The sequence below is a fragment of the Limulus polyphemus genome, unplaced genomic scaffold, assembly GCF_000517525.1.
Source record: "Limulus polyphemus unplaced genomic scaffold, Limulus_polyphemus-2.1.2 Scaffold2779, whole genome shotgun sequence".
In the NCBI taxonomy this organism is placed as follows: domain Eukaryota; kingdom Metazoa; phylum Arthropoda; class Merostomata; order Xiphosura; family Limulidae; genus Limulus; species Limulus polyphemus.
This window is the reverse complement of record NW_013668389.1, coordinates 41,811-60,199: the sequence shown is the minus strand read 5'-3', so window position 1 is coordinate 60,199 and position 18,389 is coordinate 41,811. Positions and strand designations below refer to the sequence as shown.

Sequence of the window (18,389 nt, the reverse complement as noted above, 5' to 3'; positions counted from 1 at the left end):
CTTTTCCTCATCTCAAAAATCTCAAATTTCCTTTGTGTAATCCCTAAAACTTCTTATATGAATTTCAAACGTTTTTATTCAGTAAAATATATAGCTTATCTGTTATTTTCTCTACTCTATCTCGAAACGGAATCGGTCAATTCGACCGACCTCGTAACCACCAAAAAATATCGAAATTAACTTAAATTAGCTTTTTCTCTTTCTAGAATGACTTCAAATTGTAACATAAAAATACATTCGTTTATCCTAAGTAACTCTAAGTTCATAATGTGATACATCTATTTATAATTAAATTTTATTGTTTTATTACCCTTTTAAATGTGTATAAAACTACTTTTGGTGCCATAAAAAGTTGTAAAGAATGTGCAGCTCACGTTATGCTACCGAATTACATTACCCATGAAATTATAGTTAGTTTTATAATAATAAATAAAGAACAACTATGAAAAACAAGAAAAAATACTTACCCATTTTCTTTTTTCTTGCCATCGGGTTTTGAAGAGAGTTAACTAATAGTAATGCATTTAATAATTTTGATTTAATTAAATAATGCACCAAAAACATAGACTAATAACATGCAAAGAGTAGACAATTTCCCCTAACTCTCAAACTTATTCTCATTTTCTAGCTATGCGACAAGAGCCGTTACAAATTCATCCAAGCTAGCTATTAACTTTCCTATGGGAACGAAGCTTGTACTCTGTTATACATTAAGTCACTTGATAGATGAAACTTTGGCCTTCTATTGGTTAAGGTAACATATAATGAAACGTAAGAGAGAACTATCAACGAATTGTGAAAGAGAGGATGTGACAGGTGGGTATGGCAGGAGGGGACTGATTTTCTATTTGATAGCTTTGTAACCAAACAAAATTGAAGACTATACAAATTATGGTTTCTCTGAGCAATAAAGATTTTATAGAGAGTAATTTACTTTTAATTTCGTACATTTTTGAGGGGGGATGGATAAAATAGGGATGATGACATGTCAAGACAAAATTTTTCACTTGGGTCACACTATTTAATTTTCAGGATTTTTTTAATATTCCTTTTTAAAAATAAGAACTTAAAACATGTATACTAATACAATATGGATTATTAGATAAGATACTATCCTATTTTAATTGGTATAACATAAACAAAAGTAGCATAATAAAATTTTGAATATAAACACTAAAACCTTGTGTCATATGTAGTAAAAGATATCTGGGGCGATATGAAACAAATATGAAACAATGCTACAAGTAACATCTAAGTTCAGAGTTGCTATATATCAGCAATATATGCTGCATAGCAATACAATAGATCGATGACATACATACGACTACTGAAAAAAAGGTCACTTCTGAATTGGCCAAGTCTATTTTGCAATATACAGTCAAATCTGGGAAGATCGTCCTTATATAATTGGCATTCAAATCAGTCTACATTCACTTTGAATTCAACAATATTGCAATTGTGTTGTCTTATAGTTCTACAAGTGATAAACATCGACAACTCATCTGACGAAAATATGATTTTTGAACATATTTCTGAACTAAATGAAACTAGTACTGTTACACAGCTATTTCGATATAGATAATCTGTATACTTATACCGTAAAATATGGTCCCAGTATTTATCAGCTGTGGTGATCGCAATGGATTAGAAATAAATGCATGTCTAAAATGAGGCTAAATTTACTAACTGTTGAAAAGACTCTGATTACTGTAAGTTGATTTCATTTCATTTATGTTGATTAATATGATTTTCTATACTTATATACAAAATGTTCTCATCTACTTCGTTCTGTAACTGACACCCTGTGATAAAGGTATGCAAACTTCCCGAGGTGTCAAAATCTCATCTAGTGAGGAAGAAGAGGTAAGTTTCACTACTTATACATAATTGGCATATCTGATTTAATTTCCACTGTAGAATTATATTTATTAATACAATTTTATGTCTTTGATAGATATACATGTCTGTTTCATTTAAATTTAATATGAGACTATTGCTTGGTTTATATTATACGAGCATTAAAGTAAATTATTTTTAGAAGAGCTAGTTATATCAAGTTTACTTATGTAATTGCTTACGAATCATTTTTTGTGTAGTTCAGTTGTTATGAACAGACGCCACGTTACTCGAACCTTCAGAATTTTTCTCATTGCTTTGAGTTTGTATTATTACACCATAATGTCTAGTAGTTTACAGGAAGATCTAGGCCTAGGTCGGGCAATATATATATATATATATATATATATATATATATATAGGCGACCAAGTTAATAAAGTAAGTACATTAGTAATAGTGATAGCAAAAGTGGACTAGGTGTGAGTTTAGCCATAATGTGCAATTTCTAAAGTGAGTTTCAAAGCTTGTATTGTAATAACAGAGATAGAGGAGAATATATTCTCTTGTCAAAGCAGGTTCTAAAGTAACCGAAGCAGCCTGTGTGGACTTTTGATTTAAAAGAGAATTATTGAAAGCTCTGGATACAACTGTGGTAAACCACGGGGTAATCTAAGTGAATTTATCACTGATTTTATTGTGATAACAAAGTAGAGAAGAAATATTTCGTCTGGTCAATTGGGTTCTAAAGTAACTGGATTCAACTATGATAAACAATAGTGTAACGGATTTTTTTGTACATACATTTGACTTGTTTTTGGACATGTTATTTTAAAACAAGTGGATTTGTGCTATCCATTTATTGTTCAAATTGATCACCAACAAGTCACAGAATGTTAATGTACTTAATTGTGATCTTTATAAAACCTGGCAGTCATTTACAGGTATATGCCAAATGTCCCTACATTTAATACCGAGATATTTTATTGTTAGAAAGTCAACAATCACGACAATTAAAAAGTATAATGCAGATGCTACAACATACAACATATCAATTAATCCTAAATAATATGGAGTTACAAATATTATGGACACTCTTAATAAGAATATTCAGATCATACTGGATGACACAACAAATCATTTAAACAATAGAGATAAAGTTAGGGGTATGTATTTATTCAAATCATTTGGATAAACTGATAAGAACTTGTATGCAAAATAAGGAACTTTTTCACCTGAAATGATTTTATCCAACATCAAATAGTCAATTAAATAAAAAAAGATATAACTTTACTTGAGTCTTTCAAAATTGAAGTTATGACACTGAAATTGCCTGTAGGCAGTGTTACAAATTATCAAATATTAGTCTTGATTTCCTTTAAAACTATCAATTATTGCTATAAATAATAATAGCAATGACCTTTGCTTCCAATGGCTATTAGTATTTAATCCAGGAAAAAGGCCAGTTGCAAAATTATGCTTCAGTTCTTTCTGGGGACTTTGGGGTATGTCTGAGGACAAACTGAAACATACCTATGTAACACTGGTTAAAAGTTATCACTCCTTAACGAATGATAATACTAAAATGATAACAGATGTTATGCTGATTAATGAAGAAATAATAGCTCTTCATTGGAAATATAAATATGAATATCTGCCCCAGAAACATCCAACCAACATATTTTTGGCCATTTTCAGAACAGCATATGCTTATCTGAAATTATATCATACACCAAAGAAGTTAGGTTCGTCTTTATTGTATAATAATACAGACAGTATTGTCCGCATTTCAGATGGATCTAATGATCCACCCCTAAGGTATTATCTTGGCGAGTTTACAGACGAGCTAGACAGTCACTATATTACATCATGGGTCAGTGGTAGTCTCAAAAACAATGGATACTTATGCAATGACAGAAAGTCTTGTTGAAAAATTGGAAGTTTTACCCTCAATTTACCAACAGCAAACAATTTAACTTCTCAATGAAGTGTAAAATAACATATATATATTCAGTCCTTTTCAGCCCCTTCTAAGAAGATAAGAAGATTTGTAGAGATTAAATACTCAGACCATTCACAACAAGGAAGACAAGAAGAACTATCCTCCAGTTTACACCAAATGACACATCTTTCCAGACTTAACACCCTTCCATATGGATATACATTTTTCATCTAATGAAATTAACTTCTTGCTATGATCTATGGACTGAAAAGAGGGCATGTGCGGTGCCTTAGGGCAGATCCAAAGTGCACTCAAACATGATCTATATAAGGTGAGTCTTGTTTCATTAATTTCTCATGAGAGTTTGAAATAAATAACTGCCTATGACACCCTTTTACGTGTTTAGTGTCAGGTCCAAAAGGAAGTGGTAAATCAGTTTGTAAGAAAAGTTGTAACTTATCATCATAAAGTTATTCATCCTATTTGAGCAAATATCATTTGGTTTTATGGTGAATTTCAACCCTGTATAGAAAACTAATGCAAATTATCCCCAACATTCAATTTGTGGAAGGATTACCTAAAAAGTTTATTGATTATTTATGGTATGATAAACTAAATATTTTTGTCATTGATGATGTTATGAGTGAAAGTGGAGAAAATAAACGAGTGTCGCAACTTTTTACACATAGAAATCACCATTTGTATTTATCAGTTTTATTTTATATTGAACAAAGTCTATTTCATTAAGGTAGATAAATGCATAATATTAGTTCAAATTCTCAATACATTATATTGTTCCAGAATATCAGAGACAAATTTCAGTTCTATTTTTTAGAAAGATAAACGTTTCCGCATGCTAGTTAGTTACACGCCAATTTGAAACCACAAACCCCTGAACAGATCCACAAATGGGCGGGACCTTTTCCTGAAGATAAAGCTATAGTTTACATATCATAGTAAGTCAAACCTGATGTTTCACTGAATATATATTCATTTGTTATCATGAATGTGGCAGTAATAGAACTAAAAGGATTTTATCTGGAGGATGGACCATACGTATTTAAAGAACTGGTCTATTCACAGGTTTTATACATGTCTTTTTGTTTAAACAACCATTTTCGAGTGAATGTCTTTCAGATACTAACTGTCATCAGTGCAAATGGGTGACCCTATTCATTCATCCCATTCCATATGCATCTGGTAGCATCGACCTGAGGAGTGTGGCTAGATTGTTGAGAGAGAACTTTATCATCATTTATACAAAGGGGAGAGAGAAAGTCGAGATATTGAGAAGTCTGCTGAAAACTCCCTGTCACAGTCAACTTACAAATTCAACTCTGTTCTGTCTATTTCATATTAACAATTATTATCACTATATTGTAAAAAGTAGATGAATAAATAAACAGTTTTTATATGTTGCATATACAATATCTCATTTCATTTGATCATCATTTAGAGTTAAACAACATAAAGAGTTGCTCCATGCATTACCTCAAGCAGCTCGAAAACAGATTAAAGGAACAATTGCTAAAGCTAAAAATGAGTTAATCGTGTATATTTGTAAATATGTTTTAAAGAGTAATGCTCCCATGATGAACATACAGAAGCAAAAACTTCGATGATACAAATTATTATTTAGATAATTGGCTGTCAAGAAAGCATCAGTTAAACAGAAAAGAAACTTGCCAATACAGAAAGAAGGGTTTGACTATTATTGTAGCATCCATACTTTCATAATTTGGTGGATGGGCTATTCGTAAAGCTATTGTAATTTAGGAAATATAGTAAAATGGAACTGGTACATTCTCTTTATCAATCCACTGATTATAAAAGACCAATGCATACAGTATTAAAGTCTATAGATAATGAATGATATGAGTTCAATAATAGAAAATGATCCTTTATCCATAGACTATAAAACAAAGATTATAAACCAACTGCAACAACGTCATCAGACCTTTTATTCACAAGCCATGGAACCCCTTAAAATTAAAATGGAATGGCCGACTCATGGAAATTTAGAGATCATCAACATTTTTTCCGAGTAATATAAAACGAAAGATGAAATTCTATTAAACTTGTTCTTGTGGGGATATAATGCGGAATGATCGTGAAGAGTTAGTGATTAGTGAAATAGCAAACCCAAACAGAAAATAATCGACCTAATCAACGACGTACTACAAAAATGAAAGAATTTTAACCCTACAGGTTGAAAAGAATTTGCATAATGATTGTCAGATATGAATATTCCCCAATAAGTTGTTGGAAATGCAGACAGATGGAAGTATATGAAACATGATACACATGATAAAATACCTAAATGTATTTTATCTAGAAGGATCATTTTTAATAAAGTAGTATTGTATTGTTTATTCTCTTGTTCTTGACTGTCGTCATGGGCTGTTACATGCCTTTTAAGCTCAGTAATATTTTGAGCCATCTAAGAATTAATATCATCTGTTGTAAAAGTCAAATAATGTCTACTTTTAGAGACAAAGGTGATGGTAAATAACTAAATAAAAGCAGATAAAATATAATATAATGTCTAATAAAACTCTAAAATCTATATATTATAACCCTACAAAATTTGCTTGTTTTAGTCAAGTACAGCCTTCATTTATATCTGTGAAAACACTGGTATCCATCAGTCTAAAACAGATCAAAGACTGGTTAAGTCTTCAGTATACATACACTCTACACAAACCAGAAAGACATAAGTTTTCGGGAAACCAAGTGATCATTTCAGTGATTGATGAACAATGGCAGGCTGATTTGGCGTTCTTTAACCTAAGTCAATATAACAATCAGTTTAAGTATTTACTCACGTGTATCGACGTGTTTTCTAAATATGCATGAGTTGTTCCACTCAAGGATAAGAAAGGAACAACACTTGTAAGATATTTAAAACATATTTTAAAGTTGGGTCGAAAACCTTGTAAACTTCATACCAATGCTGGAACAGAATTTACCAATCATCTGTTTCAACACTATCTCAAGGAACAAGACATTCACTTCGTTACTATACATAATAAAACAAAAGCCTCTATATAGTAGAAATACTTAATCATACTATTAAAACTAGAATATGGCGCTTTTTTAATCATAATGGAACTTATAAATATATCACTATTCTGAAAAATCTGGGCAGTGCCTATAATCAGTTGTATCATCACAGCATTAAAATGTTGATCACTCTAACTAGCCTGTGGTGTGGAAAACACTTTACAACCCATCAACTAAAGTAAAATATCAGTTCAAATTAGGAATCAAGTATGTATTAGCAAAGTGAAGCATCAATCTAGAAAAGGCTATATGCCTGGATGGACAAATGAAATATTTACGATTTACTCGAGAATAGAGAGAAAACCACCAGTGTATAAACTGCAAGACTATCTCAGAGAAAAATTAAATGAATTTTTTTACAAATCTGAACTACAAAGAGTTATAAAGTATTCTAATGTCGTCTATGCTATAGAATAAATATTATGTGAGCTGAGTAAGGGGTGAAAACAAACAATATTTTGTAAAATGGAAAGGATAACCTGATACATCCAATAGCTAGGTCCCTCATACAGATCTGAATCGCTCGTCGTCATAAAATGATGTGCATAACTCTATTTCTCGAAATTCAACATGGACGTATGTGACATTACCTAGTAACAGTTCTATTTTAACATTATTATTTTGCTAATAATTCTCTTACAAACTATATCACTGGTATTTTAATATCTATCTACCTTGATGGTTTGTCGGAAGTAGCCTTGATTAAACTATTGTACCCACATAGCTGGCATAACGTGCCTGATGTTCAGGATGATTATCTTAATTTTCAGGTTCTCACTCTGCTACCATAATAAATTATTAGACCATTTCATTACAAAGAACCTGAAGATTTAATTATAATCTTAAGCCAAGTATAGAATCATTTCCTAAACTGACAACGAACTTATATTTACTTACGATTTGTTCACCAAAAATTAAGCATGAACATCAATGATAGAGCCACTATAACACTGGATCCTGTACTATAAGTGAAACTTGGATTTGAAGATTCTGTCAGTGTAAAAAGTCTCAGCTAGACTTATTTTCTCGCCTTTCCACACAAACTGTGATTGACGAAGGTCAGTGGACCGAATACTATCCTCTATCTTCAGTGACAAACAAAGGACTCATTGAACCTTTTATATTGTGACCAGGAGATGAATATTTAGATTTGGCACTATCATATCTTCATGTAAAGGCAAAGATTATCATGCCTAATGGAACCAACATAAAATTGATGATGATATATATCTTTGTAGCTGTCAACCTGTTGCTTCATTCTCTATTTTCTCAAATGGATGTACATCTAAATGACCAGCTAATTTTTCATTTTACAATCTTTGTGCGTATAATGCCTACATAGAAACTTTACTGAGTTATAATGTAGAAGCTAAGATAAATCATTTGACATCGTCTATGTGGATAAGAAACACAGCTGGTAATTTTGACGATCTCGATTTTAATTATGGTGAGAACGATGGAATCAAAGATCGACACATAAGTACATGTAGTAGCAAAACAGTTAACACGATCGGTCGTCTACAATCGGATATTTTTTTACAGAACAAGTTCTTGCCTAATGGTGTAAGTTTAAAACTCCCACTTGTATGAAGTGAAAATTCGTTTTGTCTTATGTCAAACAATGAATTGGGACTCAAACTTTTACTACAACACGTTTCAATCAATGCTGGACAAGTCAAGATCAGTCCATCAGTCTTTCTGTCCTTTAAAAAATATAGTGTGCAAATCGTTTTCAATTCCACAGGGAACTTACAAGCATCTATCGATAATGTGTTTTTAGGTCTTGTACCTACACGTCAAGCTATAGGATGCAGTGATAATGATGCATTCAATGAATCTTGGTAGAAAAATTCGTACAATTTCAAACATTATAGTATAAATTTCGAGGCAATCAATGTGGATGAAAAACAGATTCTTGCTCGACCTTTACAACCCATTTTTTATGATCAATGTGCACGAAGCTACAAAACATTATTTAGTGGAACAAGAAAACAGTTTAAAGATCAAGGAATTGATATAGGATATGATGAATACTCGGGAGGATACACACTCTTTGCCTTTGGTCTTACACCAAATGTATTTGTTGGAAATTCACATTTTAACTTGGAAAAACGGGGAAATTTAGAAATTGAAAAAGTTTTGGTCATAAAAGAGGCTTGGGGTGCGTTTACCAGTGATCAACTACCCGACGATGCAGAAAAACAATTGTACATCGTCAATTCGAATCATAAGCCTCCACATAATCACTACATAAGAAAATTCATCAAGAAGAACTTTCGAATGTGGATTTACAACTAAAAAGTACTGCAAGAACCATATTCGTCTGTGTGTGGACAATATTCTATATATTATGCTTATTACCACTGCAAACAAATAAAATGTTAAAGACAAATATTGTGTCGAGAATTTTTTATTATGTTAAACCAATAACAGTTTTACATTTAATTAAATCTAGCCATTAAGTACATGTTGAGAAATCTATGGTGATCTCATCATGATAGTGGTTCCACTTCGTGGACATCATGGTCTCAGAAGTCATGTCCTCCTGTCATAGTGGTCTAGTAACTTCGCCCACTGATGGCACTTGTAGAACTATGACGTCATCGTCTCTGGTCATCATCATTGTCTCCTCCCATTGCCTGAGGTTGACACTTGCGGTGCCCTTTGGCGGTGTGCATGGCAAGTGAGAGGATAACTACTTTTGCTTCTATTATAGTCTACTATGTTATCACTGTTCTTTCTGTTAAACATTCGTCCCTAGTATCTTCATTTTTCTGTTACGTTATTGTATTTATTGGTCTAAATATATGTCACTTTTTCTTACTTGCTTTGGTTTGTTGATGTCTATTGACAAAAAGTCATGATATCTATTCAAAAACACCTTAGGTGTGAAAAAGAGTGCAGCCAAAAGAGGATTGAGCGTGCTACTTAAAGGAATGAAATCAAAATTTGCGGCCAAATTGGTAGCTACACTTATAGCATTGATAAAAAATTTACAGCAAATATTCATTCATTAGCTAGCCAGGCCGTGTATTTCGTTTTATCAATGAAGTTGAACAAAAACCGCAGCCTAGCTAAGTAATGAAAAAATAATTGTAGTAAAATTCTTGTCATTTCTTTAAGTCGCACGCTCAATCCTCTTTTGGTCGCACCTTTTTCCACACCTTTGTGATTAAATTTAATTAATAAGAAAAAGGAGATAAAATAAATTCACCAATCCCATATTTCATGTGTATTCTATGTGGTTATTTTAGTGAAAAGATACCACATATTGGTCACGTAGAATATGCCAAAAAATAATTCAGTGAACGTGAAAAGGCTTAAGAGATCATCAAAATTTGGGTCTTCCCATGATATCATAAAAGATAATACATGTATACCTAACATTAATTCAGTCGTTGGAAATATTCAAAAGGACATTCCGTCTTAACATCTTAACTAACATCCTGCAAAACAAATAGAGAAAAATATATTAATAAAAATTATTGTGAAATAAATATAATTTTAATCACGTTTTCTGACTCGAGATGAAACTTATTTATAAAGTCAATGACGAAGAAAATAGTAGTTACATTACAATAAAAAATATAAACAGACATCATAATCTTAACAGAAATAAATCGATAATATCATCCTATGTATTTCAATCGAAACTTTTGTTAAGTCAAAGTGAATAATATATATACATATATACACATACATTCTGACATTACTTTCTCACACATATATATATATATATCCTAACATTACCTTCACAGAACACTCTGGCTATCAGTTTATCTGGAATGATGTCTGGTCCCATATCATTTTGTTCTGAGGCAATGTCCGTACTTTTGTTGTAGGCTATATCAGATCTGAAATATGGAGAAAATCATAAGAATGTTTAATGAAGATAGTTTTTAAGAATACATTTAAACAGCATTTGAGTTATATATTGCCATAGAAACGTACTCATAATAACTTGATATTATAGAACTACTTTTCTTGCTAGAGAAGCAATCTATGTTAAAGCAAAGACGTTTTTTGATGATAGAAATTTAAGGTACAATGTCATAAGAAAATAATATACTTAAATGTGTCGTCTTCACAAATTGTGTTCTTTACTATATATCTAGAAGGACTGAACACAGCTACCTACATTATTGTTGTTTACTATATATCTAGAAGGACTGAACACAACTACCTACATTATTGTTGTTTACTATATATCTAGAACGATTGAACACAGCTGCCTACATTATTGTTGTTTACTATATATCTAGAAGGACTGAACACAGCTACTTACATTATTGTTGTTTACTATATATCTAGAATGACTGAACACAACTACTTACATTATTGTTGTTTACTATATATCTAGAACGATTGAACACAGCTGCCTACATTATTGTTGTCTACTATATATCTAGAAGGACTGAACACAACTATCTACATTATTGTTGTTTACTATATATCTAGAAGGACTGAACACAGCTACCTACATTATTGTTGTTTACCATATATCTAGAAGGACTGAACACAGATGCCTACATTATTGTTGTCTACTATATATCTAGAAGGACTGAACACAACTATCTACATTATTGTTGTTTACTATATATCTAGAAGGACTGAACACAGCTAACTACATTATTGTTGTTTACTATATATCTAGAAGGACTGAACACAGCTACCTACATTATTGTTTATTGCAATTGAAAAGGAAATTCATTAACTTAATATGCAGATTTAGGCCAAATATGAAATATTCTGAAACTTGTTTATTTGTCTGACAATCAAGTATAAATTTGTGGCGATAAATGACAACAAAATTTATGTACAAAGTAACTTTAAAATCAAATGTTCGATTGAAATTTAAAACTCCTGACTAAAATAGCTCCCTAGTTATGCATATCATAATCATTATCCGTTTGTTTTAGAATATGCTAAGTCGTTTTAACGTCTGTATAATCTCATAACAAAACAACAGTAATTTTAAAACTAATGTTTGTCGATTTTCTTGCTATTGTTGTTGATGTTTGTAGAACTCTCAAAAATTTCAGTCGTTTATAAAATAAAAGATTTATGAAGATTGTTTATCTTATAAATTGTTTTAGCCAGTTACATAACTAATGGTTGAAACTATAAAGAAATTTATATGATGAATTCTGAAACCTATTCTTACATTCTTCATCAAACAAAGACACATATTGATTTTGAAAAGAACATTTCACATTCAATCGCTTAAGATAACTACTTACATTTCGTCATTTTTTTCTTGTTGATGGGCAGCTTTATTGAAAAAACGAAAACAAAATCATAAATCCCAGTGACAAACGTAAAAAATTAACATATGGCTGAAGACATACAATTCACTTTTCTATAGTTTTTCAGCATATACATAATGTATACAATGAAAGCAGTTTCCATACGTTATATCAATTTTAATTTCCTGTCATTGTCTATGGTGGTTTGTTTGTAATTAAGCACAAAGCTACACAATGGTCTATCTGTGCTCTGCCCACCACAGGTATCGAAACCCGGTTTCAAGCGTTGTAAGTCCGCAGACATACCGCTGTGCTACTGGGGGGCGTCTAATGTGGACAATAAATGCTAGTTTCTTAAACTTTTATCCTACTTTACTAGTGGAAACTCTTTTTAAACTAAAATAGCAAAAATTATAAAATCAACTACATTTTTATTTGTTATTCATAATATAAATGTCTGAGTGCGACTAGTACCTAACGTTCAGTTTCTACAAAAAACAGGCCTCTAGATATTAACATTAATACAATATTTTTCCAATTAAAATACAAGAAGAAAGTTTTTTCTGTACCTTGCATGCCTCTTTTTCTTCTCATTTTTATGATGATTATAACGCCTACTGTCACTGCCATCAATATAGTAGCCACAACAATTACAACCAGTACCATTGGAGTAATCACAGCAGTGTTGTCGTCATCCTCTAGAACAGTAAAAACGATTTATTGGTTTTCATGGTATTACAAGTAACTTACTTTAGTTTTTACTTTTTACCAATTTCGCTTACGTTTTGCTTAATTTCATTTGATGATAAAAGTACTGTTAATAGAAGGAAAGCTAATTGATTAAGTCGGCAGCGAACAATGTTTCATCTTTCATTTCAACATACGCCAATACCAATGACATGCCCCAGCCACAGTAAAGTGATCAAAGAAAACTCATAAATCATGCTAAGAAAAAATTCTAAAGTAAGATGGTCGTTTCCAGTTTAATCAATATCGTTTCCATAGTCCAATGTATTCTACGTTTGCCAAAAAGTACTCTATTTCATCAGTCTGTTAAGACAAATTACTTCGAAAGCTTCTCAGAACTGCAAGAGAAGATTCTATCATTTATGGTGTTTTATGTGCACTAATTTTAGAATCAATTATAACATAGATTACGAACAATAACGGACCATTGACTCTTCAAGGCACACCCACCCCTGAGAACACTAACAACGCCTCTTATTCCTGAAAATATTTTTGTTCTTAAATTCTAGATTTTTTTCGTAGGCTAATGGTGCCAATAAGAGTGAGAAATTTTTCAAACCAGCCTAATCTAGGGATCTGATTCATTAGAAAACAAATATCACTTCATGATGTTGATGCAAAGTTTTGCAAACAGCGATAGGTAGTTAAGAGTAAATATCAAGCGAGAATGCTGTGCTCTTAGAAAGTGTACAATTTAATTGCAACTTCAATCCTTTGTACTGTAATAAGAATTTTTAGTGTTAAAAAACTCTCAATTGTGTACATGAAGATCTGAAAGTATGAGCTCTGGAATAGAGTAAAAGAAAATGGATCTTTTATTTTTATATTATTCGTAGCTTGTTGGCGACAACACAGAAAAAAATATATTGATTGTGTTGTTGGCTTTTCATCTAAAAGAAAACCAATTTTTATTGATGGCGATAGCACATACAGTAGTGACCGAAAACATGTGTTTAAAACTTCACAATCATGCTGTTTATGTGCTAAAATGCGAAAAGAAAACGTTTATTAAACCTCTTTTCATCAAATAGTATTAATTAAAAAAGTCTTTTTTTAGCTATATCTAAGTTGTAATCTGGCAATAGGATTGTTATATTAAATTAATTTATCTGTATATTTTAAATATTTATTACACTAACTATTTCTCCTTGCTTGGCTTACTTATCCAATTTCTAGATGTATTGGGGTATGATGTCAAATTTCATATTCGTGGCGTATTCACAGAATAATTATTGATAAAACTCAGTTAGATTGACGACTTCTAATATATATATAAAATACAATGCGTTTTGGTAACACTACGTTCCAACAATGGTTTTTATGTCATGTTGCTTAGCAACAAAAGTATAACCTAATATTCTTGTTAGTTTATGCACTGAAAGTATAAAATGAAATGTGTAAACAACAAAATTGGAAAAATGTTTGTTGATCTTTTTTAATTTAGAGTCTCCGTTGATTAAAGGGGTTTGTTTTTTATTAAAAACGTTGTTAATATAACAGAAAATAGCTTAATTCATAAACGATTTAAATTCAAAATTGAGAACCGATATTTTTACTTTCATGATACATTTTATGTACTTGGCTCTAGGCTAGGTGATCCCACACTACGTCTTTATCTTAGGACATATTATACCAACACTCACCACACTTACAAGGTTTCACGGCACCCCCCTCACGGCACTTTGCACCGACGTCACTAAAATCGTAATTGGAAGACAATAATCGATCAGTTCTGTCTGGATAAATGCATTTTGACATTTATGGCTCCTACTATTTCGAGAAATCAAGCGTGACGTGATGTAATACACACTGGCTTTTATATAAGTTAGATTGTGACTTTGAACATATTTTGTTACAACATATACAACAGAATACAGTTTTATTTGTTTAAGATTTCAAAGATCACAAGCTGTGATATAAATAAGTAAAATTTAACAAACCATAATGTAACTTTTAATACTATTATACTATTATACAGTACTATTATACAGTAGCGTGTTGTCTGTCATTCAGTCAGTAGACCCAAAAATGACCTCGCATAAGGGACGCGTAAAACGTCGCATGAATCACAAGAAGAATTATACACTCTATAGGCTACAACACAACATGAAATATAAACTTCAAAAGCAAGAAATAAAAGTATTTGTTACTCTTAATTTTGGTTACTCCTGAAACAGAACGCCTTTGTGGACTTGTGGAAGTGCATTTAGTTAAATATAATGTTGCGTCATCGAGATCACGTGACTATTCTCACGCCCTCTAGTTTCTAGAACCATCTTGTTCCTTCACGAATGCCCTAGCATTTACTAGATAGGGTAGTCTGGTATATATAAGAGGGTGACAACGTGACGGGAGAATATTGTGTGTGTAGGTAGTGAGTAATTGAGCTGCAGTCACAGGGTATTGTTGAAGTTAATGTTCGTTCGTTATAGTGTTTTTTTAGCGCGAATATTGAAATTAAGTGTATTGTAAAGTTCTATTCGGAAAGAATAAACCAGTTTTATTAAGTAAGGACTTGTGTCGTTAAAGTTTCGTCGGAACGAAGTTACGGAAAGTTAATTAATAAACGGAGACGTAACAATAATATAGTACATATATATAGCATAATTAAATGCAGTAATAATTCAATACATTTCAAGTATAGATTGCATATTCATAATATTCCTTGAAATTGTCAATTTATTTCGTATAAATAAGCTATTCATGTCAAAGGTAAAAAAAAACATGATTACAATAAGTGAAGCTTATTATACATATACATGCGCAATATAATGAAGCTTGTTTTAACGTATTTTTGAGTTGTGTATTATATACTAAGTAAAGGTAATGAAATAGTATAATATATACATATATAAACAACTGAACACATTTCGTCAAGGTGTTTCAGGCTCAATGAGTGTGTCTTTTATCTCGCATGTTACAATACGAAAGAGTTTGTAATGTTAGTTCACTTAGTAACATACTTAAATTTCAAATAATTAATGTGTTTAGGGAGGTTCTAGTGGTGATGAAATAACAGCTTGTGTGCTATCACATCATATATAGGTTACATTTCAATACTCTACTCAAGAATCCATAGACAACTAGAAGCAAAAAAAAATTATAACTTAGGAGAATTTTATCATAAAAATTGTTACATTTTTTACAGATTGGAAAGAAAAAAATCATCTCTTGAACTAGGTAGTTTCAAAATGATTTGAGTAGTATTTCTAGAATTTTTAAAAGCATATATGAGTCAGGTGTATCGTTTGTCTTTCAAACACATTTCAAAATTCATGTGGAACCAGAGGTGATTAATTTTGACAGAGAGGGAGAAGATTCTACATTAACGTTTTTGATGGTTTTCCATTTATTTACTACTTTATCAATATGTATTTGTGTATGAACAACTGGAAGAAAATCTCTAAATGGCTATATGCAGAAGCTGCTTAACTTTATAACCTCTACACACTGGTACACCATGGAATTTATATGCACATTCAAGAACAGGAATGACTACCAACCGAAATTGTACCGTGCCAATATTTTTTTTAATATTATGCATATATATGTATAGATTTACTAATCTGAGGTGGAGTCCTACCTTAAACTGTAGATACATTTACCTTAAGCATTAACTGGCAGGAATCTATACGAGTTTTATTATGATACGTCAACCTACTTAAATTATAATAATAACAGTATATTTCTAATCTCGAACCTGAAATGCTAGTGATGTAACTAACTGTAGGATATCACTATTTCTGACAATTATATTCGGTCAAATAATATAAGTATGGTATTTGAAGCCTGTAATAACAACTCGTATTTTATTAAATGTCTTAAAAAGAAATCAGACAAAATATTAAATACATTCAGTGGGTAGAAGTTTGAATTATATACATTTTCAAATATGTTAGTTATGCTTCTGTTAGCATATTTTATTTTATATCAACACCAGATGGATCCACTTTCTGATCACGAACGGAACAATTTCTTAAAATAAATAACTACAGAGCATCAACAATACTATTATAATGTTTCATAATAATACTATCTAAAGACTCTCGTGAAGGTGCTACGTAGAATATTTTCAAAACTATTGAATCTCTCACTAAACTTACTAGTGTTCTTCTAGACGATCTAACACGAAAAATTGCATAACTTATTATAAAAAAGTTATGTAAATTTATGTATAATAAAATGTACCGTTTCTCGAATAAGCAACTTGTATCTGTACTGCTCAATAGGAAATGTATTATCAAACTAACACTGAAATATCACCAATCATGTTAAGGTAAAGATGATAATTGATGTTATTGATGATAATGATGTTATTGATCTGAAATATAAACTTTTGTTAGTCTATGGTGAAGATTTTCAGCTTTAACAGTGTGTTGGTGTTTTTTCTTACAATTTTCAATGCTTTCAGTAACGAGTAACAAAACTATATATATGACATATTTCTAAACATCCAATGTTTTTTATTATTTTCTATGTTTTTATTTTGTAATTTTCTGAAGCAGTATTGTCATATAAAGACATGTCTGTTAGTTTTTACATTCATTATGACTTCAAAACTTTGTTAGAAGTGTATATTTCCTGTTGATAGGCGCTATGTTGAAACCTTTATTTGAAAAAAATTGCAGTTTTCACAAGTTATGAAATAATAACTAAATCGTTGTCTCTATCTGATAAACGCAGATTTTCTTAAACTAACTAATAATGTCATATAAATTCTGATTCGCTAAGAAAGAAAAAAGATCAGTGGCGTCATCTGAAGGCTTCTAACATCCAAATGATGTCTAAGAGTTATATAACAGTATCATGAGTTCCATTTTCTGGAACGCAGATCTAAATATTTCGAATGATTACCTGGTACTGAGAGATATAACATTTAAAGATATAGTATTACATTCCTTGTGTTCTACGTTCGAGAATTAAATTTCTCCCAGAAAATCGCTCCTATAAAGTGCCATTTTCCGCTGCACTGCAAAACCTGTTTAAGGTCTGTGACTACAGCTTCTAAGAACTCTCACTCATTGCTGATTCCCCTGATCTAGTCTCAAGTGATTTCTACTAGTTTATGTGATTAAAGGAGCACTGATGAGGAACTTTCAGTAGTCACTAATACAAGATGTAGAGCCCCACAGTAGCGCAGTAGATGCTTATGAGACGTGGAATAGCGGCTCATAGAATGACTCTGAATGTTTTTACCAAGTACAAACGCTTAGCTCATAACTCCATTTCTTGCCGATTTGAGATATAATTACAGTCGCGGCTACTGAGGATTTCCTCTTGTTTTTTTATAAACTGCAACTTATAAAGAAACAACAAACATTAGCTATGCATGTATATATATATATGTATGCATATGTTGGTGTACTTTGGTGACAGATTTTCTTGTAGACAGATTTTGTTAAACAAGACCGATGTCTGTAGGTTTACTTTCTTCTTAGAATTCTTCTCAAGAAGTCGATAAGCCGTCTTAACGTTGTTAGAACACGCGCCTGTACTACGAAGTCACCTTTTCAACATATCAATGGTTCGCTATACATGTTTCACATAGAAAACAAAG

General features: G+C 31.4%; 1 protein-coding gene across 1 annotated transcript in view; it reads right to left on the bottom strand.

The window, feature by feature from the left end:
- The window catches only part of LOC106467886 (protein turtle homolog B-like), a 113,979-nt gene that overhangs the window by 56,994 nt on the left and 38,596 nt on the right, over window positions 1-18,389 (bottom strand). Inside the window, exons 5-7 of the mRNA XM_022396099.1 lie at window positions 12,655-12,783; window positions 12,080-12,110; window positions 10,590-10,693 (exon numbers count right to left, since the gene is read on the bottom strand). Coding sequence (XP_022251807.1) covers window positions 10,590-10,693; window positions 12,080-12,110; window positions 12,655-12,783 — 264 coding nt within the window. The remainder of the gene's footprint in view (window positions 1-10,589; window positions 10,694-12,079; window positions 12,111-12,654; window positions 12,784-18,389) is intronic.